The following is a 25,788-nucleotide window of genomic DNA, read 5'->3' as shown; positions in this document are numbered from 1 at the left end:
AAATTAGTGGGAAGGTAGAGGATTGGAGAGTTTTTAAAAACCTACAGAGAGCAACTAAAAATACCATGGGGGGGTGGAGATGAATTATGAAAGCAAGCTAACAAACAATATCAAAGTGGATAGTAAAAGCTTTTTCAAGTATGTTAAAGATAAAAGAGAGATGAGAGTGGATATAGGACCGCTAGAAAATGAGGCTGGAGAAATAATAACGGGACAAGGAGATGGCAGATGAACTAAATGAGTATTTTGCATCAGTCTTCATTGTGGAAGACACTAGCAGTGCCCTAGATGTTGAAGGGTGTGAGGAAAGAGAAGTGAGTGTAGTTACTATGACAAGGGAGAATGTGCTCAAAAAGCTGAAAGACCTAAGGGTACATAAGTCACCTGGACCAGATGAACTGCACCCTAGGGTTCTGAAAGAGGTAGTGGTAGAGATTGTGGAGGCATTAGCAATGATTTTTCAAAAATCTTTGGACTCCGACATGGTGCCAGAGGACTGGAAAATTGCAAATGTCACTCTACTCTTTAAGAAAGGTGGAAGGCAGCAGAAAGGAAATTATAGACTAGTTAGCCTGACCTTAGTTGTTAAGGATGAAGTTGGTGACGCAGAACAAGATAGGACAAAGTCAGCATGGTTTCCTTAAGGGAAATTATTCCTGATGAACCTGTTGGAATTCTTTAAGAACATTACAAGTAGGATAGATAAAGGGAATGCAGTTGTATATTTGGATTTTCAGAAGGCCTTTGACAACGTGCTACACATGAGGCTGCATACCAAGTTAAGAGCCCTTGGTATTACAGGAAAGTTACTGGCACGGTTAGAGCATTGGCTGATTGGTAGGAGGCAGCGAATAGGAATAAAAGGATCCTTTTCTGGTTGGCTGACAGTGACTAGTGGTGTTTCACAGGGATAGGTGTTGGGACCACATCTTTTTATGCTATCAGTGATTTAGATGATGGAATAGATGGCTTTGTTACCAAGTTTGCAGATGATACGAAGATTGGTGGAGGGTCAGGTAGTGTTGAGAAAACAAAGTGAAAAATGAAATGCAATGTTGGAAAATGCATGGTCATGCACTTTGGAAGACAAATGTGCAGACTATTTTCTAAATGAGGAGAAAATCCAAAATTCTGAGATGCAAAGGGACTTGGGTATCCTTGTACAAAACACCTTAATGGCTAATTAGCAGGTTGAGTCGAAAGTGAGGAAGGCAAATGCAGTGTTGGCAATCATTTCCAAAGGTCTAGAATACAAGAGCAGGGATGTGATGCTGAAGCTTTATCAGTCACTGGTGAGGCCTCACCTTGGGTATTGTGAACAGTTTGGGCTCCTCATCTAGGAAAAGATGTGCTGCCATTGGAGAGGGTTCAGAGGGGGCTCACAAGGATGATTCCAGGAATGAAAGGGTTGTCATACGATGAATATTTGAAGGCTCTGGGTCTGTACTCGCTGGAATTTAGAAGGATAAGGGGGAATCTCATTGAAACCTTTTGAATGTTGAAAGGCCTAAACAGAGTAGATGTGGAAAGGATGTTTCCCAAGGTGGGGTAGTCTAAGACAAGAGGGCACAGCCTCAGGATAGAGGGGTATCTATTTAAACTGATATGTGGAGAAATTTCTTCAGCCAGAGGGTGGTAAACTAGTGGAACTAGTGACAGGGTGCTGTGGAGCCAGGTCGTTGGGTGTATTTGAGGCAGAGATTGATAGGTTCTTGATTGGAGATGGCATTAAAAGTTATGGAGAGACCAGGGAGTGGGGCTGAGGAGGAGAAAAAAGGATCAGCCATGATTGAATGGCGGAGCAGACTTGAAGGGCTGAATGGCCTAATTCTGCTCCTATGGTTATAGGTAAAAGTTGAGTGGGTTAGGATTTCCTACCCTGGAGTGAAGGGGAATTTGGGGGGAGGGGGAGAGATTTGACCGAGGTATACAAAATTGAGGGATGTAGATGCAAGAAGTCATTTTCTACTGAGATGAGAACCAGAGTCATAGGTTAAGGGTGGAAGGTGAAATATTTAAGGGGAACCCAAAGAAGAACTTCTTTATTCAGAAGGTGGTATGAGAAGTGATAGGTGTGGGTTGAATTGCAACATTTCAGGTAAGTTTGAGTAAGTACGTGTGTGGGAGGGTTAAGGAGGACTATGGTAGAAATGGCATGACCATCAGTTTGGCATAGACTAGATGGGCTGAACAGCCTATTTCTGTGCTGTAGTACTCTATGATTATGGCTGCTCTCTGAAGGCCTCTTTACATAATCAACTTCAGCATTAATTACTCATAGCACAAATGAAAATCAGAAATAACATTTTCCCTGGCTGCTCAACACATGGGTTAAGAACACCATCCTGTATATCGCATCAATTCATCATCCACCTCTTACCTGACCAATCTAAAAGTGTTACTCCCATGTCCTGATTTATACAACAGAGTACTGGACAGCCCACAATGTTGTGCCAAACCAGCTGAAGAGCAGATCAAAAACATCTAAACACTAATCGTCTCCCACCTGCACAATGTCCACATCCCTCCATCTTCCTCACATCTATATGCCAATCTAAACAGCTCTTAAAAACCTCTAATGCATTTGCCCATGCCATTATACCATGCATCCACCACTCTCTGAGTAAAAACACTTACCCCTCACGTCCCCTTTGAACCTGCCCTCTCTTACCTTCAATGCATGCCCTCTGGTATTAGACATTTCAACCCTGCCTACTCTATCTATACCTCTCATTTTCTTATAAACCTCTATCAGATCTCCCCTCAGCCTCTGCTACTGTGGAGAAAACAACCCAAGTTCATCCAGTCTCTCATGATAGCCCATGCCTTCTAAGCCTGGCAGCATCCTAATAAACCTGCACCTTCTCCAAAACCTCAATCTCCTTCCTATAGCTGGGCAACCAAAACTGTACACAATGCTCTTGCAACATAACTTCTTGACTTTTGAACTCAATGCCTTGACTAATAAAAGCAAGCATTCCATAAGCCTTTTTAACCACCATATCAACCTGAGTAACCACTTTCAAGGAGTTATGAACTTGATCCCAAGTTCTCTCTGTTGGGCAGCACTGTTCAGGGTCTTGCCCTTAACTGTGTACTGTCTCCTTGCATTTGCCCTATCAAGGTGAAACACCTCACAGTTATCTGGGTTAAACTGTAGCTGCCATTTCTCTGCCCATATCTGCAACTGATCTACAACACGCTGTATCCTTGGCCAGTCTTCTACACTATCCACAACTCTATCAATCTTCTGAAAATTTACTAACCCACCATCTATATTTTCATCCAGGTCATTTCTATACATCACAAACAACAGAGGTCCCAGCAAAGGTCCCTGTGAACACTATTAATTATGCACTGCCAGCTCAAATAAGTCCCTACAACCACTACCCTCTGTGCAAGCCAGTTCTGAATCCAAACAGTCGATTCATCGTGGACCCCATGCATGATGAGTCTCCCGTGAGGGACTTTGTCAAACACTTTACTAAAATCCATGTAGACAACATCCACTGTCCTAGCCTCATCAATCTCTCTCGTCACTTTGTCAAAAAACTCAATCAGGTTTGTAAAGCCCTAATGCCCCGCACAAGGCCATTCTGGCTCTTGCTAATTATGTCATGGGTTTCCAAATGCTCATGTATCCTATTCCCAAGAATTTTCTCCAGCAATTTCCCTACAACTGGCTTGAGAATCTCAGTCCATAATTTCCAGGATTTTCCCTTGTTCCCTTATTAAACAGAGATACCACATTAGCCACTTGCCAGTCCTCCGGGACTTTGCCTGTGCCTAGAGAGAATACAAATGTACTGGTTAAGGCTCCAGCAATCTAATTTCTTGCTTCCTTCAATAACCTGAGGTAAATCCCATCAGGCCCTGGGAACTTATTCACCTCAATACTCATTAGGAGGCCCAAACACTTCCTCCTCGACCTCTAAACGCCCTAATGTATTTATACACTCAGCACTGATCTCCTGGTCCTCCCTATCCTTTTCCTTGGTAAATACAGAAACATAACATTCATTAAGTACCTCACTCATATTTTCTGCATCCAAGCAAATGTTCCCCTCTTTATCCTTCAGTGGCCCCACCCTCTCCCTGGTTATTCTCTTAATATTGGTGTAAAGTTTCTTGGGATTCACCTTAATCCTACTTGCCAAGGACTTGTCATGGTCCCTCCTGGCTTTCCTAATTCCCTTCTTTAGGTCTTTTCTGGCTTCTTTATCTCCTCATGTACTTCATTTGATCCTAACTTCCAAAGCTTTACAAACTTTTCCTTTTTCTTTGTGACTAAGTTCATCACCTCTCTGGACATCAAAGGTTCTGTCATCTTTCCATCCCTGTCCTTCCTTCTCACAGCATCATACCTTTCCTGTATCTGTGCAATTGACCTTTAAACACCATCCACGTGTCTGTTGTGGACTTGTGAGAATAAAAGGTGTTCCCATTAACTCTTCTTGGTTCCCGCCTAATGCCCTCATAATTAGCCCTACTCCAATTTAAAACTCTACCTATCTTTATCTATAGCTATCCTGAAAGTTAAGGAGTTGTGGTCACTTTTGCCTCACCCACTGAAAGGTCAGTCACCGGACCAGGCTCATTACCCACACCAGGTCCAGTACAGCCCCTCCTCTCATTGGACTATGCACATATTGATTTATGAAATCTTCTAAGATACATTTAGCAAATTCTGCCTCATCTAAATCCCTTGCACTAAGAAGGTCCCAGTTTACATTAGGGAAGTTGAAATCCCCTATGACAACAACCCTATTATTTTTATACCTTCTCTTAATCTGATTACATATCTGAGATGCAACACTGAGCGTCATAAGAAGTCATTCCTGCCTGTGGCCATCAAACTCTACAACTCCTCACTCGGAGTGTCAGACACCCTGAGCCAATAGGCTGGTCCTGGACTTATTTCCACTTGGCATAATTTACTTATTATTATTATTATTATTTAATTATTTATGGTTTTATATTGCTATATCTCTACACTATTCTTGGTTGGTGCGACTGTAACGAAACCCAATTTCCCCCGGGATCAATAAAGTATGTCTGCCTGTCCGTTCCTCAATGTCCCGATGGCTATCAGGGGGTCTGTAGTACAATCTCATCAGTGATTGCACCCTTTCTATTCCTCAGCTCCACCCAAACGGACTTGGTGTCTGATCCCTCCATTATGTTTCCCAAGTGCAGCTGTGATATTGAACCTGATTAATAGTGCAACTCCACCCCCTCTATCTTTTCTAAAACTTCAAAAACCTGGTACGTTATTCACCTATTCTTGCTCGTCTTTTAACCAAGTTTCAGTAATGGCCACAATATCATAGTTCCACGTACTGATCCATGCTCTAGGTTCATCACCTTTAACCATAATACTCCCAGCATTAAAATATACACACTTCAAACTGTCTGACCCATCATACCTGTTATTTCAATTTTGCCTTTCAATACTTTCCCTGACATCTACCTTCTGGTCCAATCCTTCACTTACTGACTTGGGGCTCTGGTTTCCAGCCCTTGCAAAAAGGTTGCTATGTTATACCAAATATTACAGCTAGTATGTGGTAGCCTATAAATGGGCCCCACCATTGTTTTCTGTCCTTTGCTGTTTCCGAAATTAACCCAGACTGATAATGACCATATGTCATGATCCGCCAAGCTAAGGCCATTTCACACCCTACACTGATTTTATTACTTACATCCCATCGCCCCTTCCTGTGTGCCTGAACTTTGTCAATGTCAAAACATCCTTCAATACTCAGCTTTCATAAGCCAGTCAAATTTTCATAGACACGAAGGTCATACCCACTTACCTCAGCTGTAAATGCTTTGCTATTAACATTTTTTGCACTTTCGCCCAACATGCTATTCGCTTTTGCTTCTGCTGCTACTTAATAACTTTTCTAACTTGCTGTTTCACTTCAATTTGGGGTTCCCATCCTATAGGAGTTGAAACATGACAAGCTGCTCTAAGTCTCTCCAACAGCAGTAGCAAACAGACTGCAAGGATATTGGTTTAGCTCTTGCCAGTCTGATTTGTTCAGATGTTTGCTCTTCCATAAATAGTCCGAAACATAGAAAACCTACAGCACAATACAGGCCCTTCAGCCCTCAAAGCTGTGCCAAACATGTCCCTCCCTTAGAACTACCTAGGCTTTACCCATAGCCCTCTATTTTTCTAAGCTCCATGTAGCCATCCAGGAGTCTCTTAAAAGTCCCCATCATTTCCACCACCACCGGCGTCACTGGCAGCCCATTCCACGCACTCACCACTCTCTGAATAAAAAACTTACCCCTGACATCACTTCTGTACCTACTTCCAAGCACCTTAAAACTCTACTCATTTCAGCCCTGCGGAAAAGCCTCTGACTATCCACACGATCAATGCCTCACATTATCTTGTACACCTCTATCAAGTCACCTCTCATCCTCCGACACTCCAAAGAGAAAAGGCCGAATTCACTCAACCTATTCTCATAAGGCATGCTCCCCAATCCAGGCAACATCCTTGTATATTTATGTATAAAAGAATTTGGAATTAGGGGAGAGCTTCAGAATAAGGAATTACCAATTTAAAGCAGATGAATGGGAATTACTGCTCTGTAAAGCCTCTCAGAAATTGCCAACCCCAGGAGAGTTGTGTATGCTGAATCAAGGCTAAGGTAGTTATTTGGTTTGATGCGAGTCCAGAGCTTTTGAGGAACAAGTAACAATGTGGATTTGGAGCCATGACCTTAGCAAAAGGCAGAGGGGGATCAATGGTCCAAACAGCCCACTCTTGCTCCCAAGGTTCCATTCCATTTGTTCATATGCTGACTGGAGGACAGACATTAGGAAGGAAAAAGGGAAGAATATCCTTGCTGCTATACAAGAAACTACCAGTGACAACCTAGGCTTGTGAATTGGGCCATGTTTAATACCTTGCATGAAAACAAGCACCACCAAATGCTGTATTTGTTTGTATTCCACAAAGGTGTTTCCCAGGGATACGTCTCAAGTCTGAGTGGGACGAACGAACTGATATGCAATTGACAACATAAATTGTGAATTTGGAACACTTCTCCAATTTATGGCTAGGAAAAGAAAGCACACAACACATCTAAGGGTTAATTTGAAAAAGTTGTGAATTTATTTTAAATACATATTTAAACACTATTATAGATGGGTGATTTTATTTGTGCTATCTCATTTATATCAATCACCCAAATTGACAGAATATATTCAAAGCCTGAGGGTCTGCATATTTCGCCCTCAATCCCCGAAAGACATTGAATAAATTGAAACTTAATATTCTATGTAACATAACGTTTCATTAAAAACAATTGTTTCAATATCACCAAATTGATCTATCACTGAATTGGTAAACAAATATAAAGGAAGACTTTGCTGAACTGCACATCAAGATCAGTCTGTACAAATGTTCACCCATGTTGCTTTTCATGATAAATTATACAAAGTCCAGTGATGATCAACTGAATAAATAAACTTGATCTGAAGTTCTGAAATATTCCTTGTAGTTTTAAAAACAGTCATGTAATGCACCAATTACATCTCCATCAGACAGTGATAATACCGAGATTTTTTCTTATAAAATACAAATTTGAAGAGTTTCAAATTTCTCAAACGCAGATACAAATTGAATTATATTGGCTTTCTATGACATTTTCTTCCTTTTCCTACCACGAGTTCCACTTTGCACCACCAATGGTAATGAAAGAGAAGCCATTTTGTGGTCCTTTGCAACACCACCAAAAATATTCACTTTTGTCTTTCCAACCTTTAAACCCATCGCTCTTGCAATGTCCAAAATTCTGCAAAGTACAACAAAACAAGTATTGAGAAACAAAGGCAAACACGAGGAAATCTGCAGATGCTGGAAATTCAAGCAACACACACAAAACGCTGGTGGAACGCAGCAGGCCAGGCAGTATCTATAGGGAGAAGCGCTGTCGACGTTTTGGGCCGAGACCCTTCGGCAGGACTAACTGAAACGTCGACAGTGCTTCTCCCTATAGATGCTGCCTGGCCTGCTGCATTCCACTGAGAAACAAATGTGTTTTGAATTATTCTCTGTATTTGCATGTGATAAATTTCATGATACATGCAAGGGGAGTGCTGATAATCTGTTAGTCATAGCAGGCAAACACAAGGTGCAGTTCACCCAAAATCCAACTAAATGGGTGAGCAGGTTTGAGATGGTGAATACAGATGCCTACCTGTTCTTAAGTTCGTTTAATTACGTGCTTCTGCTTTTGTGCATTAAATAGCCAGAAGAGATGGAATCTTGAGTATTGTGTAAACTGCATTTTGATATTGTTTTGATTCAGGGGCACTTTTAGTTCTACAAAGGGGTCTCAGCATCAATGCATTGAACGCCCAACGCAAGTGATCTTGAACCACTGCGGTCTGTGTGACGAAGATACTTCAACGCTGGAGAGTTTCAGGACTTTGATCTGCAGATGGAAGTCACATTTAGGTCGATCAGATGGAGTGTGATTTGGACAGAGCTTATTCCCATTTGACTGTAGATCCCGTCCTGAGTTTCACTTATGGTGTAGGATGCACATTTGGAAGGAGCAAATGAAGCATGGCAATGCATCATGTGCAAATTGTAAACAGCAATGAAGGGACTGAATGGCTGGGGTGCCAAATAAAAGGGTAACTTGGTCTTGGATACTGTCATGCTTCTTGAATGATATTTGTACCATTTCATACAGGAGAGTATTACATCACAATTTTGACTTGTACTTCATTGGGGGGAGGGGGGAAAATCAGAAAATGGGTCATTCAGTGGAAGATGCTCAACCCCTGATTTGCCCTTGTAGCCAAAGAATTTATACAGCTCATCAGGAAAAGTATCTGGTCAATACTGGAAATATTGAAGGACCACTCAGCAAAGGGAAATTACTCAACAAACTGCTCTTCTCCATACAAACACTGCTCGCAATCAAGTTGTCTATTCTTGCCAAGCTTCACTGCATCCTGTTAATCTAAAGCTAGGCAAAATATAAATACTCCACCCTCAAATCGAGTTCATCTGCAAAATCAGACAACAATACTTCATTTTCCAGTTAATGAGGGAAAGCATATGTGGGCTTTGGCTGACTTATAACACTCCTGAGATCCGCTGGGTTTCCCCGAGTAAAATATATTGTAATGACAATGTTATAATGGTATACAATTCAATGCAGTGTGCAGTGAGACTGTGAGGAAGGACAGGCAGATAAGAGGGCAAAATTACAGTCAGTGGGATGAGGTGCAGTGTAACATGGAGGCAAAAATCAAAAAGGGTGATGAATACAGGACTGCATGTGTTATATTTGAATGCACGCAGTATACGGAGTAAGAGTGATGATCTTGCAGCACAGTTAGAGATTGGCAGGCATTACTTGGGCCTCACTGAGATGTGGCTGAAAGAAGATCATAGTTGGGAGCTTAATATCCAAGGATACACACTGTATCGAAAGGACAGGCAGATAGGTGGCTCTGTTGGTAAAAAAAAATGAAAGCAAATCCTTAGAGTGAGGTGACATAGGATCGGAAGGTATTGAATTCTTATGGATAGTGATAAGAAACTGCAAGGGTAAAAGGCCCTGATGGGAGATGTACACAGGCCCTCAAAAAGCCAGGATGTGGGCTATATATATCAACAAGAAATAGAAAAGCCATGGCATCAGGACAATGTTATGATAGTCATGGGGGATTTCAATATGCAGGTAGATTGTAAAAATCAGGTTGGTATTGGATCCCAAGAGAAGGAATTTATAGAATGCCTACAAGATAGATCTTTAGAACAGCCTGTGATTCACCCCACTAGGGGAAAGGCAATTCTGGATTGAGTGCAATGTAATGAACCAGATTTGATTTGGGAGCTTAAGGTAAAGGAACCTTTGGTGAACAGTGATCAGAATATGTTAGAATTTACCCTGCAGTCTGAGAGGGAGAAGATGAAGTCAAAAGTGTTAGTATTACAGTGGAGTAAAAGGAGAGAGGGGCTGGCCAAAACTGATTGAAAGGGGACAATAGCAGTGATGACAACAGAACAACAATGGCTAGAGTTTATGGGAGCAACTCAGAAGACATAGGATAGACACATCCCAAAAATGAAGTATTCTCAAGGGAAGATGAGCCCACAAGTGAAGACAAAGCCAACATAAAAGCAAACAACACAGCAAAAATTAGTGAAAAGTTAGAGGATTGGGAAGTTTTTAATAAACCACCAGAAGGCAACTAAAAATACCATATGGAGAGAAAGGATGAAATATGAAGGTAAACTAGCCAATAATATCAAAGAGGATACCAAACGTTTTTTCAGGTATATAAAGTAAAACAGAGGCAAGAGCACATATTGAACCACTGGAAACTTGTGCTGAAGTCAGGGGGCAAAAGTGAGTGTAAATGCTCTAAGGAGAAGGCACTTGGGAAGCTGAAGGTAGTTAAGTTACCAGTGAACCAGATGGACTGCACCCCAGTGTTCAGAAAGTGGTAGTTGAAGAGACTGTAGAGGTATTACCGTAGATGTCGGATTATAAGCCGCTACTTTTTTCCCATGCTTTGAACAGCATTGAACATAGCGGCTTATAATAAGGTGCGGCTAATATAAGGTTTTTTCCCATGCCGCCAAAACATTTTGCCTCGTAACAGTAGACCAATAAAATTGATGAGTAGTTCACAGAGGTCCAATGAAATTGTACGATAAATCAAGCGCACTTCACAAATTATTGTAAATCAGCCATTTGTACTCACCCTCATCAACATGGAAAACACTCGAAGAAAAGCGTATGATGCAGCTTTTAAGTTAAAGGCAATCAATCTGGCGGTTGAACAAGGAAATCGAGCTGCTGCGCGTAATCTTGGCATACATGAATCGATGGTGAGACGGTGGAGATTTAATTTGGGACTGCCGCTTCAGGTCAGGAATGGCTCACGTGATATTAGACAGCAGTACAAGGGAGGGAGGGAGCGAAACTGAGGATTCCGCTGCACCGAAACTGCTAGCGATTCAGTAAACAAAAAAACAGTAAAACTCGTGTGTGAATGGTATCGGGCCAATAAGGACACAAGTGTCCGATGTTACCAAATACCGGTAGGTATAACAAAGTTTAGCCTTACCAAATATGTGTAGCGAGGGTTTGGTTTGGGGGAAAAAGGAGTATAAATAAGAGCAGAATGTAAGGGGAAGGCAAAACGCGTTCTGCAATAAAGCCACGCTGCACTGTAATCCGGTGTTGGTTGTCTCTCTTCCAAAACGAACACAGGGCAGAATTTGAAGCCCAACACGTGTAATATCTTTCTGTGTAAATATCTCATATTACAAGCGGCCGAAAATCCGGTGCGCCGAAAATCCGGTCCGCCGGAAATCCAGTGCGCCGAAAATCCGGTCCGCCGGAAATCCAGTGCGCCGAAAATCCGTTCCGCCGGAAATTCGGTGCGGCCTAAAATCCGGTACGGCCTGTACATTTATAAAATAGATTTTATTTCTAAAATTAGAGCCAGCGGCTTTTAATCAGGTGCGCTTTGTAGTCCGGAATCTACGGTAGTAATGACTTTCAAGAATCGCAGGATTCTGGAATGGACATGAGGGAATGGAAAATTGCAAATGTCACTTCACTCTTTAAGAAGGGAAGGAGGCAGAAGAAACTAAATTATAGGCAATGATGTTGGAGTCCATTATTAACGATGAGGTTTCATGGTACAGGAGGAGCATGTAAAATGGGCCAAAATCAGCATGGTTTCCTGAAGGGGAAATCTTGCCTGACAAATCTGTTGGAATTCTTTGAGGAAATGACAGGCAGGATAAGACAAAAGAGAGTCAATGGATGTTGCTTGCTTGGATTTTCACAATCCTTTGATAAGATGCTGCACATGAGGCTGCTTAACAAGATACAAGCCTCTGGTTTTACAGGCATGGATAGAAGACTGGCTGATTGGCAGGAGGAGAAGAATGGGAATAAAGGAGGCTTCTGGTTGGTTGGCAGTGACAAGTAGAGTTCCAGAGGGGTCAGTGCTGGGACTGCTTTTTCATATTAGTGATTCATATCAGCGATTTGGATGACAGAATTGTTGGCATTGTGGCCAAGTTTGCAGACAATACAAAGATAGGTGGAGGAGCAGGTGACGTTGGGGAGTGTGCAGAAGGACTTGGACAGATTGGGAGAATGGGCAAAAAAGTGGAGAATGGAATATTGTGTAGGGAAGTGTATAGTCATGGACTTTATTTCTTCTACCAAAGGTGCAGATTATTTTCTAAACAAGAAGCACGTTCAAAAATCAGAGGTGCAAAGCAAATGGAGAGGATATTTCCTTCAGTGGGTGAGTCAAAGACCAGAGGGCATAGCTTCAGAATAGAGGGACATCCACTTAGAACAGAAATGAGAAAGAATTTCTTTAGCCAAAGGGTGGTGAATATGTGGAAGTCATTGCCAGAGACAGCTGTGGAGACCGAGTTATAGAGTATATTTAAAGCAGAGGTTGGTAGGTGCTTGGTTAGTCAGGTTACAGGAAGAAGGCAGGGGAATTGGGTAGAGAGGGATAACATATCAGCCATAGCGGAATGGCAAAACAGACTCAATGGGCTGAATGGCCTATTTCTGCTCCTATGCCTTATGGTCTTACGGACATAAGAAATTGATGTGACAAATTCAATCACAAGATATATTTGCAAGCCCGCACACCCTTTTCATTAAGTGAGGAAAGATCACTCAAAATGAGAAGCTGATAGAGCACTGAAATTAGCACTGGTTACCCCTACCTACAAGTTGATTGCCAAATTACCCATCAGGATCAGATAGCCGCTGCTTTGACAGTAACAAATTAAAGGTAACCAAATCACTACAAACATACATTTTTAAAGAACTTACTTGTTTTCACTGATTTTCAAATCTTGCTGCAGGCACGTGAGGTCAGTTTGAAAATTGTGAATGTGCAAAGCCAATGCAATAACATATGATACTATTTTAGCTTTCATGGAGACTGGGATTGTATTTTTCACACTGAAAGACAATAGAGAGTTAAGTAGATTCAGATTTGAGGGCACAGTTTACACAAGCAGTGCTGCAGATTTTTCCCCCCAACCTTCCCTGCCACAACATGGAGTCCTGACTCCTAACTCAAAATAACCTTATAAATCACTCAAGCCAAAACACAATATATTCCACATTGCATCCTCGAGATGCTTAATCTATTTGTACAGATCCACATAAATACCAAGTATTCGGTCAATGTTTCAGGTTGAAGACATTTAACCAAAATATTAACTGTTATTCTTTTCACAGATGCTGCCTGATATGACGGGTTTTTCCAACATTTTTTTTAAATTTCCAATTTCTAACCTGCAGTTTCTTTGATTTTCAAGACTTTGCTTTAGATGGCCCAATATATTTTCCACTTTTTTGCTAACTTGCTTCCTTTCTTTCTGCTCTAAACAGATTGTTCTTCAAATGCAAATGATAATCTGAGACTCTATTTATAAATAAAGGCAGCTAGATACAATGATTTATCATAATTAATATCACTAAAAATGTTCTGTGGTACCTAGCAGAGACTCAGAGAATCCAAAAACCCTTGGTGGTCTACTTTCACAGCTGAATCTGATGCTGAACAAAATAGATTCAAAAGCTGAACACTCATTACAATCTCGGCAGCAGTAACCCATGGAAAGAGCATGCTATTTTTAATATCATCAATCTTTCTAAAACAGCCATTCCTCTAGCAGTTACAGTATGCTTTCCTAATGAGTGCAAAGTAAAAATATATATTGAGTTAAGTAGTTTTTAGAATGCCTAAAGGCCAACTATTCACCCCTATTTCAGCATTTAATATGGCAAAAGTGATGACAAAATACAATCCAAAAATAATCATAGAAACATAGAAAACCTACAGCATAATACAGGCTCTTTGGCCCACAAAGTTGTGCCAAACATGTCCCTACCATAGATATTACTAGGTTTACCTATAGCCCTTTATTTTACTAAACTCCATGTACCTATCTAAAAGTCTCTTAAAATACCCTATCATTTCCGCCTCCACCACCGTTGCTGGCAGCCCATTCCACACACTCACCACTCTTTGAGTAAAAAACTTACAATAGACAATAGACAATAGGTGCAGAAGTAAACCATTCGGCCTTTCGAGCCTGCACCGCCATTTTGAGATCATGGCTGATCAATTCCTATCAATACCCGGTTCCTGCCTTGTCCCCATATCCCTTGATTCCCCTATCCATAAGATACCTATCTAGCTCCTTTTTGAAAGCATCCAGAGAATTGGCCTCCACTACCTTCCGAGGCAGTGCATTCCAGACCCCCACAACTCTCTGGGAGAAGAAGTTTTTCCTTAACTCTGTCCTAAATGACCTACCCCTTATTCTCAAACCATGCCCTCTGGTACTGGACTCTCCCAGCATCTGGAATATATTTCCTGCCTCTATCTTGTCCAATCCCTTAATAACCTTATATGTTGCAATCAGATCCCCTCTCAATCTCCTTATCTCCCAGTGTGTACAAGCCCAGTCTAACCTCTCTGCGTAAGACAGTCCAGACATCCCAGGAATTAACCTCGTGAATCTACGCTGCACTTCCTCTACAGCCAGGATGTCCTTCCTTAACCCTGGAGACCAAAACTGTACACAATACTCCAGGTGTGGTCTCACCAGGGCTCTGTACAAATGCAAGAGGATTTCCTTGCTCTTGTACTCAATTCCCTTTGTAATAAAGGCCAACATTCCATTAGCCTTCTTCACTGCCTGCTGCACCTGCTCATTCACCTTCAGTGACTGATGAACAAGGACTCCGAGATCTCTTTGTATTACTCCCTTACCCAACTCTATACCGTTCAGATAATAATCTGCCTTCCTGTTCTTACTCCCAAAGTGGATAACCTCACACTTATTCACATTAAACGCCATCTGCCAAGTATCTGCCCACTCACCCAGCCTATCCAAGTCACCCTGAATTCTCCTAACATCCTCATCACATGTCACACTGCCACCCAGCTTAGTATCATCAGCAAATTTGCTGATGTTATTTTCTATGCCTTCATCCAAATTTTTAACGTAAATGGTAAACAGCTGTGGTCCCAATACCGAGCCCTGTGGCACCCCACTAGTCACCACCTGCCATTCCGAGAAACACCCATTCACCGCTACCCTTTGCTTTCTATCTGCCAACCAGTTTTCTATCCATGTCAATGCCTTCCCCCCCGATGCCCTGAGCTTTGATTTTACCCACCAATCTTCTATGTGGGACCTTATCAAATGCCTTCTGAAAATCGAGGTACACTACATCCACTGGATCTCCCCCATCTAACTTCCTGGTTACATCCTCGAAAAACTCCAACAGATTAGTCAAGCATGATTTACCCTTGGTAAATCCATGCTGGCTCGGCCCAATCCTATCACTACTATCTAGATATGCCACTATTTCATCCTTAATAATGGACTCTAGCATCTTTCCCACCACCGATGTCAGGCTGACAGGTCGATAGTTCTCTGTTTTCTCCCTCCCTCCTTTCTTAAAAAGTGGGATAACATTAGCCATTCTCCAATCCTCAGGAACTGATCCTGAATCTAAGGAACATTGGAACATGATTACCAATGCATCCGCAATTTCCAGGGCCACCTCCTTTAGTACCCTAGGGTGCAGACCATCTGGATCTGGGGATTTGTCAGCCTTCAGTCCCATCAGTCTTCTCATCGCCGTTTCCTTCCGAATGTCAATCTGTTTCATTTCCTCTGTTACCCTACGTCCTTGGCCCATCCATACATCTGGGAGATTGCTTGTGTCTTCCTTAGTGAAAACAGATCTAAAGTACTCATTAAATTCTTCTGCCATTTCTCTGTTTCCCATAACAATTTCACCCAATTCATTCTTCAAGGGCCCAACATTGTTCTTAACTATCTTCTTTCTCTTCACATACCTAAAAAAGCTTTGGCTATCTTCCTTTATATTCCTGGCTAGCTTGCGTTCGTACCTCATTTTTTCTCCCCGTATTGTCTTTTTAGTTAAGTTCTGTTGTTCCTTAAAAAACTTCCCAATCATCTGTCCTCCCACTCACCTTAGCTCTGTCATATTTCCTTTTTTTTTAATGCTATGCAGTCTCTGACTTCCTTTGTCAACCACTGAGGCCCCTTTCTCCTCTTTGAATCCTTCCTTCTCTGGGGGATTAACTGATTTTGCACCTTGTGCATTATTCCCAAGAATACCTGCCATTGCTGTTCCACTGTCTTTTCTGCTAGGTTATCCGTCCAGTCAACTTTGGCCAGCTCCTCCCTCATGGCTCCATAGTTTCCCCTGTTCATCTGCAACACTGACACCTCCGAGCTGCCCTTATCCTTCTCAAATTGCAGATAAAAGCTTATCATATTGTGATCACTACCTCCTAATGACTCCTTTACTGCGAGATCGCTTATCAAATCCTGTTCATTACATAACACTAAATCCAGAATGGTCTTGTCCCTGGTCGGCTCTCGTACAAGTTGTTCCAAGAATGCATCCCGTAGGCACTCTACAAACTCCCTATCCTGTGGTCCAGCACCAACCTGATCCTCCCAGTTCACCTGCATGTTGAAATCCCCCATAACTACTGTGACATTACCTTTGCCACATGCCAATGTTAACTCCCTATTCAACTTGCACCCAATATCCATGCTACTGTTTGGTGGCCTGTAGACAACACCCATTTGGGCCCTTTTGCCCTTACTGTTCCTCAGTTCTATCCACACAGACTCTACTTCTCCTGACCCTATGTCCCCCCTTGCAAAGGACTGAATCTCATTCCTCACCAACAGGGCCACCCCACCCCCTCTGCCCACATTTCTGTCCCTACGATAGCACGTATACCCTTGTACATTCATTTCCCAGGTCTGATCTCCCTGCAGCCATGTCTCTGTTATCCCAACAACATCATAGTTACCCATTCGCACCTGAGCTTCAAGCTCATCCGCCTTATTTCTGACACTTCGTGCATTCAGATATAGAATTTTTAACCCATTTCTCCTCTCTCTGTTTGAATCGCTGCCTATTGTGCTTAACCCAGCTTCCCGAACTCCCATCGGGCTATACGCCCCTAGAATTTTGTTGTCCTTCCTACATTTACTTATTCTTTCAACACATTTAACTCCATGTTCCGTCAGACCATCCCTCTGTACACGAGTCCTCCTTATCACTTGTTCCGCCCCACCTTCCTCTACTACACACTTAATATTCCGGAACCGTGTAGTCCCCACCTGTCCTTTATTCTTCCTCTCGCATTCTGGATCCCTGCCCCCTGCAAATTTAGTTTAAACCCCCCCAAGAATCTCTAGCAAACTTCCCTGCAAGAATGTTACCCCTGTCATCTCCTCTGTACCTACTCCTCAGCACCTTAAACCTGTGACCTCTTGTGGCAACCATTTCAGCCCTGGGAAAAAGCTTCTGACTATCCACATGATCAATGCCTCTCATCATCTTATACACCTCTATCAGGTCACCTCTCATCCTCCGTCACTCCAAGGAGAAAAGGCCGAGTTCGCTCAACCTTTTCTCATAAGGCATGCTCCCCAATCCAGGCAACATCCTTGTAAATTTCCTCTGCACCCTTTCTATGGTTTCCACATCCTTCCTGTAGTGAGGTGACCAGAACTGAGCACAGAACTCCAAGTGGGGTCTGACCAGGGTCTATATAGCTGCAACATTACTTCTCGGCTCCTAAATTCAATCCCACAATTGATGAAGGCCAATGCACCGTATGAGTCAACCTACGCAGCAGCTTTGAGTTTCCTATAGACTCGGACCCCAAGATCCCTCTTATCCTCCACACTGCCAAGAGTCTTACCATTAATACTATATTCTGCCATCATATTTGACCTACCAAAATGAACCACCTCACATTTATCTGGGTTACTCACGATCTGCCACTTCTCAGCCCAATGAATCACTTTTCAATGAAAAGAGGTAGAGCAATATATATTGCAGAGGAGATGCTCCTCTGCGCTCATCCATATATTTACAAAGAGCAGTGGTCCTAATATGGACTCCAATAGATAGTAACGTATACTTTGATCTCTGATTCTTACTGAACTTTGTATCCATTCTACCACTACTTCACTAACTTAAATTTTGCTCCTCATCCTATTATATGACATTTAATCAAAGGCCATGGATCAGAACTGGTAACATGAAAAACAAAATAAGAATCACTTGGCCAACACAGTGGCACAGATCTAGTGACCTGGGTCTGGTTCTGACCTTGGGTGTCTGGCATGTGGTGTTTGTACATTCCCCAGTGACCCTTGTGGCTTTCCACAGGTGGCCTACCTTCCTCCCACACGTCAAAGATGTGCAAGTTAGTTGGCCACTGCCCTTAATGCATGTGGTGATGGGTGAATCAGGGGAGTTGTTGATGGATTTAACTTTGTTGGGTGCGTGATCATTGGTGGACATGAAGGTTCCATTTCCATGCTGTATGACTCTAGGGCAATTCAAATGAACTGTTCAATAAAGTGCTCAAATATTCTGACTTCATAAAACAATAGCATTCACTTTAAATCACATTAAGGTCAATTGGCAGATTTCCAACTGCAAATGAAATAGGAAATTCTGTGAACATTACTTGAGCACTCTTGCTTTTCTCTTTGAGAATAACCTCATAATAGATGCATAGTTACCGTCCATTGTTGTAAGTCAGTACGGTGAAATTTTTCATCAAACTGCTTTTTACAACATCTGCAACATCACTCCCAAGGGAATCTGTAACAAGGTTTTAAAAAATTATAGATGAATAGTAAGTTTAATTAGCAAAAGATAGCTCACATTTTAGAAGTAGTATTGAGTTACACTTACTTTGAAAAAAAATCTGAATGAGAGCTTAGAACAGGAAGTTGTGTTATGCGTATTGATTTCTGAAATTTATTTACCTGTCAACAGATATCTAAGCAAACTACTTACACATTATATCTTCATGTTGAAAATTATTAGTCATTCCGTTTTGCAGAAGGCAGTTTACACTAAGGAGTAACGAGGTGGGGTTGTTTCTGTGCAGCAGTTCCCCATGACTCCTTGAAGGCAGGAATCTGATCCATTGGCAGATTGTACAATAAAGACCTTCATAATTACCATCTGAACTTGAGGCATGATTATCAATCCAAAATGTTTCAGGGTAATAATTTTTTAAAATTTTAGATAAATTTAAATAAATTGGATTTATTCTAGAAGTGTTTCTTTCCTGATAACATACATGTTCAATTGGCTAAAGATGATAACTGAAATGTGCAAAGTAATTACATTTATCAGGTTACTAAAATCACTTTCCTCCATTAAAATGCAGTTGAAAATTACACATCATTACATCCTCATTTTCTGCCTAATTACAAGTGAAGTTTTAACCCAAGGTTTGGCTACTGGTAAGGGACAGATAGAGCTGCCTCAAAAGATCATAGATGCAGTTGAGGAAGAGTTTCGGCCACTTTTCAACAGGCATGAAATTTTGTTATCAATTTGGGAAAATTAAAGACTACAGGGAGGATAGGCAAATGACATCACAGCACACAAAGTTATTAAAATAATGGAAACCAGAAGGTCATAATAAAAGTGTTTTTTTAAAAAGGAGGTTCTGAAAACACCCGATAACTATTCCCAGAGCCGAGGTTAAAGACCTGCTCAGGGCGGAAAAAATCTTGGAGCAGGAAAGGGACGGAGTTGGTGGCTCTGGTCCATGTAGGAACCAATGAAATGGATGGACCAGTATTGTTTGAGTGTTAAAAGGCAGGGTATTAATTAAGATATAGACGTTTTAGGTTCTGTCCCTGAGTTATGCACAATCAAGTCACCAGTTGACAGAGTACTGTGGAAGGTAAGTGTTTTATCAAATGTGCCACCAGCTTAAATGTTGAGGAAAAAACAGAATATTCTTTTGAGATGGGCACCACTTTACCAGACTAAGACTAGTGTTCTGGAGGACTAAACAAAATAGGGTGTCAGAGAGGGAAGGTTCAGAATTGAATTAATATCTTATTCTAAAATTACAAGGCAGGTCAGCATGGTAGCATTGTGATTGGCATAACGCTTTATAGTACCAGTTGTAAGATCGGGATTCAATTCCTGTCACTTTTTCTGACCACATAGGTTTCCTCCAGATGCAAACACGAGGAAATCTGCAGATGCTGGAAATTCAAACAACACACACAAAATGCTGGTAGAACACAGTAGGCCAGGCAGCATCTATAGGGAGAAGCGCTGTCGATGTTTCAGGCCGAGACCCTTCAGATGCTCTGGTTTCCTCCCACATCCCAAAAATATGCACGGGTTAGGGTTAGTAAATTGTGGGCGTGGAAACATGGCAACGGCTGTGGGCTGCTCCAGCACAGCCTCAGACAGTGTCAGTCAAGATGCAAATAACACATTTCACTGTTCTGATGTACAGCACATGTGACAAATCAAGCTAATCTGTCTAGAGAAAAGCTACTTGACAGCATATAGAATATGGGTAGGCAAGGTGAAGACTACACTGCTCCCTTTGATTTATTTATATTTCTTATGCAATCAATAGTAATTATTTTATGTGTTACACTGTACTGCTACAGGTTTGATGTCATACTGTTATGTCAGTGATATTGATTCTGAAATTGTGGAATTAGCAACTGAAGCAAAACATTAAAATTACAAGATGTCTATTACATCTTGTACTCTTGTATGTCTGATGTCTACCGCAAACCCACAGACTCTCACAGCTACCTAGACTCAACTTGCAAATTAACCTTTAAGGAATCCTACACAAGGGCTCCAAAGTCCCTTTGTGCCTCAGATTTTTGAATTTTCTCTCCATTTAGAAAATAGTCTTTTTATTTCTTCTACCAAAGTGCATGACCCTATTCCATTTGCCACTTTACATTTTCTCCTAATCTGTTTAAGTCCTTCTGTAGCCTATTTCCTCAAAACTACCTGCCTTTCCACCCATCATTGTATTGCCCCCAAACTTTGTGACAAAGTCATCAATGCCGTCATCGAAGTCATTGATATATAACGTAAAAAGAAGTGGCCCCAACACAGACCCCTGTGGAACACCACTAGTCACCGGCAGCCAACCAGAAAAGGCTCCTTTATTCCCACTCTCTGCCTCCTGCCAATCAGCCACTGCTTTATCCATTCTTGTATCTTTCCTGTAATACCATAGCCTCTTAATTTGGTAAGCAGCCTCATGTGTGGCATCTCAAAGGTCTTCTGAAAATCCAAGTACACAACAGCAACCAATTCTCCTTTGTCTATCCTCCTTCTGGCTGCTCATCCTCCCCCTTGAGAATGCCATGGACCTCATCTGAGACATCCCTAACCCTGGCACCTGGGAGACAACATACCATCCAGGAGACTCTATCACACCCACAGAATCTTGCCTCTGTTCCTCTGACTATGGACCGCAATACTCTTCAGCTCTCTGCTCTTCTGAGCCACAGCACCAGATTCAGTGCCAGAGACCATGTCACTGTGGCTCTCTCCTGTAGGTTGTCCCCCTCAACAGTATCCAAAGTTATAATTATTGAGGGGAACGGCCAGAGATGTACTCTGCACTGGCTGTGCATTTCCCTTTCTTCTCCTGACAATCACTCAGTTGCCTGTCTCCTGTAACCTAGGGATGACTACTCCCCTGTAGCTCCTATCTATCACCTCCTCATTCCCCCATAAGAGTTGAAGTTCATCGAGCTGTGGTTTCATTTCCTTAATACGCTCTCTCAGGAGCTGCAGCTCAGTGCACCTAATGCAGATGTGTTTATCCAGGAGACTGGAGTTCTCCCCGACTTCCAACATCTCACACACAGTTCAAAACACTGCTCCTGGAGACATTCCCACTCCACTACTAATCCCTAGTAGACAAAATAAGAGCAAGAGAATACTTTTATCAGATACCTTACCTCGCCCAAGCCTGATCTCGTCTAACCTAATGAGGCAAAGCCACTCTAGACTCTGGCACACTCAAAAGAATGGCCTTGCACGCAGTATTATTATTCGCCCTTTCTAATGAATCCCTCTCGTTGACTGGTCACAGCCCAGAGAAACTGCCACAAAGCTCTGCCTTTGAAATCTTGATTGTGGACTTGATTGAAAAGGTAGCTCTACTTATGCACTACCTCTTGTTGATTGGTCACAGCCCAACTCCGAGAAATTGTTGCGAAGCTCTGCCCTTTAAATCTTGATTGATTACATTTGAGTATAATATAGTAAGCTACCAATTAACAGAGGTATGACAAGTGAGTTAATGTAGGTAATTGGAAAATTATGATGTTTTCTGTAGATATGCAGGGGAAAATATTTAATGACATTTACTTTTCTTTGAGAATGCATGCCTTTCAGGTGAAGGACTCCAGCAGGAAAGCTTTATGACTCTCAAAGGAGGATAGAAATAGTGTAACAAAAAGAAATGGAAATCCCTCATTGGCAGAGACACAAAAACTAATGGTGTAATAATAATGCACATCCATTAAACATGTTTTTCTCCTTTCATAACAGAAACACAAAGAGATTATAGAAAACCAAAGATCTAATGATAGAGGGGAACTTAATTCAGGCCCAGCATCACAAAGTGAATACTCCATTGGAGACTACTCAGCCCATCAAATCTACCTCTCTTCCAAAAGCAAAACAGATAGCTGCACAGCCCATCCTCTCTCTCTTGCCCAGAAATTCCTTCTGCTCAGATACTTACGCAGCTACTTTCTGAATGCCACAATTGACTGTGTTTCTGTTACCATCCCTGACACAGAAATTTAAACTTGCTGCCTGAAATTGCTAGAAAAATTCATGAATGCAAAATAATAAAGCTTAAAGCTGTTGGGCTGCATCCAAGCAGCTGTCTGCAGACAGTAGCTATAAAGATGGTAAAAGTCAGTGCAGGAGTGAGATATATCAGCTAGTTGAGTGGTGTCACAGCAATACCCTTGCACTCAATGTCAGCACGACCAGAGCTGATTGCGGACTTCAGAAAACAGTAAGATGAGGGAACATAAACCAATCCTCAGCGGGATCAGAAGTGGAAAGAGTGAGCATTTTCATGTTCCTGGGTGTCAGTATCTCTGAGGATCTAACCTGGTCCCAACATATCAATACAGCTATAAAGAAAGCATGACAGCTGCTGTACTTCATCAGGAGTTTGAGGAGATTTGGTTTGTAACCTAAAACACTCGAAAACTTCTACAGATATACCATGGAGAGCATCATTGTCTGGTATGGGGGAGGTTGCTACTGCAAAAGACCAAGAGAACCCGCAGAAAGTTGGAGGTAATAATGGGGGACAACAAAATGGCAGACGAACTGAGTAAGTATTTTGCATCAGTCTTCACTGTGGGAGACACCAGCAGCATGGTGGAAGTTCCAAGAGCCAAGAGGCGTGAAGTGCGTGAAATTATTATAACTATAGAGAAGGTTCTTGGGAAACTGAAAGGTCTGAAGGTAAATAAGTCACCTGGACCAGATGGTGCACACCCCAGAGTTCTGAAAGAGGTAGCCGAAGAGATCATGCAGGCATTAGTAATTATCTTTAAAGAATCACTAGATTCTGAAATGGTTCCAGAAAACTGGAAAATTGCAAATATCACTCCACTTTTCAAGAAAGGAGAGAGGCAGAAGAAAGGAAACTACAGGTCAGTCAGTCTGACCTCAGTGGTTAGGAAGATGTTGGAGTTGATTATTAAGGATGAGGTCTCAAGGTACTTGGAGGCACTTGATTACATAATCCATAGTCAGCATGGTCTCCTCAAGGGAAAATCTTGCCTGGCAAATCTGTTGGAATTATTTGAAGAAATATCAAGCAGGGTGGACAATGAAGAATTGGTCGATGTTTTGTACTTGGATTTTCAGAAGGCCTTTGAGAAGGAGCCACACATGAGGTTGCTTAACAAGCTACGAGCCCATGTTATTACAGGAAAATTCTCGCATCGATAAGCAGTGACTGATTGGCAGGAGGCAAAGAGTGGGAATAAAAGGAGCCTTTTCTGGCTGACTGCCAGTGACTAGTGCTGTTCTACAGGGGTCTGTGTTGGGACCAATTCTTTTTACGTCATATGTCAATGGTTTGGGTGATGGAATTGATGGCTTTGGTGCAAACTTTGCAAACAATATGAAGATAGGTGGAAGGGCAGGTAGTTTTGAGGAAGTAGAGAAGCTACAGAAGGACTTAGACAGATTAGAAGAATGGACAAAGAATGGCAGATGGAATATGGTGTTGGGAAGTGTATGGTCGTGCACTTTGGTAGAAGAAATGAAAGGTTGACTATATTCTAAATGGAGAGAAAATACAAAAAAAACTGAGGTGCAAAGGGACTTGGGAGTCCTTGTGCAGGATTCCCCAAAGATTGATTTGCAGGTTGAGTCTGTGGTGAGGAAGGCAAACATAATGTTAGCATTCATTTCAAGAAGACTAGAATAGAAAAGCAAGGATGTAATGTTGGGACTGGTGAGGCCTCACTTGGAGTATTGCTAGCAGTGTTGGGCCCCTTATCTTAAGGGTGTCGAAACTGGGCAGGGTTCAAAGGAAGTTCACGACAAATGATTCCGGGATTGATGGCTTGTCATATGAAAAGCATTTGATGGCTCTGGGCTTGATAGAGTGGATGTGGAGAGGATGTTTCCTATGGTGGGAGAGTCTAAGACCAAAGGACACAGCCCGAGAATAGAGGAGTGGCCTTTTAGAATGGAGTTAAGGAGGAATTTCTTTAGCAAAAGAGTAGAGAATCTGTGGAATTCTTTGCCACAGGCAGTTGTGGAGGCCAGTCTACCCGTATATTTAAGGCAGAGGTTGATAGATTCTTGATCGGTCAGGGCATGAAGGGATATGGGGAGAAGGCAGGAGATTGGGGCTGAGAGGAAAATTAGATCAGCCACGATGAAATGGCGGAGCAGATTCGATGGGCCAAGTAGTCTAATTCAGTTCCTATATCTTATGGTCTAAAAGTTGTAAAATTAGCTAGCTCCATCATGGGTACCAGCCTCCATTGTATCCAAGACATTTTGACGGAGTGGTGCCTCAGAAAGGCAGTGTCATTATTAAGGATCCTCAGCACCCAGGACCTGCCCTCTTCTCATTATGGTCGGGTAGGAGGTACAGGAGCCTGAAGACACACTCAGAGGTTCAGGAACAGCTTCTTCCCTCTGCCATTCCATTCCTAAATGGACATTGAACCCATGAACACCGCCTCACTTTTTTATTATTTCTGTTTTTGCACTATTTTTAATTTAACTATTAATATACATAGGCACAGTTACTTCAATTCATTTATTTTTTCTATATTTATCATGTATTACATTGTACTGCTGCCATAAAATGAACAAATTTCACGACATATGGCGGTGATATTAAAGCTTGTTATCTACAACCCCACAATTTTTTGTGACTGAAGCAATGCACACAGCTTAAGGGATATTTAACAAAATCAGAAATAAAAACTAAAAACACTGTAAGACCACCTTTGGAGAAAAAACTTTAAACTTTCAGGTCAATGATGCCTCAACAGAAAACTTTTGAGGGCCTTGTTTGTAATGGGGGGTGGGGGCATTCCAGACCAGGGGAAATCAGACATTCATGATCTGATCCATTGTTTCTTCCGGATAAATAGGTGAAATCTAGAACTTCATCAATAGCCTGACCTTTCAACCAGAGAGCTTGTGCTCGATTTCCATGTAACACAAATAAAATACTGTGCTTCAGTGAAACACAACTGCTGAAAGAGCTCAGTAGGTCAAGCAGCATCTGCAGAGGAAAATGGATAGCTGAATCTGATTGGGTACTTACCCAGATTTCAGAGAGACATTTTGCAGAACTCTG

At 41.9% G+C, this 25,788-nt stretch overlaps 1 protein-coding gene across 1 annotated transcript in view; it reads right to left on the bottom strand.

The window, feature by feature from the left end:
- Positions 1–7,109: 7,109 nt before the first annotated feature.
- The window catches only part of polr1e (RNA polymerase I subunit E), a 50,579-nt gene continuing 31,900 nt past the window's right edge, over positions 7,110–25,788 (bottom strand). Inside the window, exons 10-12 of the mRNA XM_073024056.1 lie at positions 18,647–18,728; positions 12,864–12,995; positions 7,110–7,814 (exon numbers count right to left, since the gene is read on the bottom strand). Coding sequence (XP_072880157.1) covers positions 7,658–7,814; positions 12,864–12,995; positions 18,647–18,728 — 371 coding nt within the window. The 3' untranslated portion in view covers positions 7,110–7,657. The remainder of the gene's footprint in view (positions 7,815–12,863; positions 12,996–18,646; positions 18,729–25,788) is intronic.

This window comes from Hemitrygon akajei, chromosome 2 (assembly GCF_048418815.1).
Source record: "Hemitrygon akajei chromosome 2, sHemAka1.3, whole genome shotgun sequence".
NCBI lineage: Eukaryota > Metazoa > Chordata > Chondrichthyes > Myliobatiformes > Dasyatidae > Hemitrygon > Hemitrygon akajei.
This window is presented reverse-complemented; position numbering and strand designations above follow the sequence as displayed.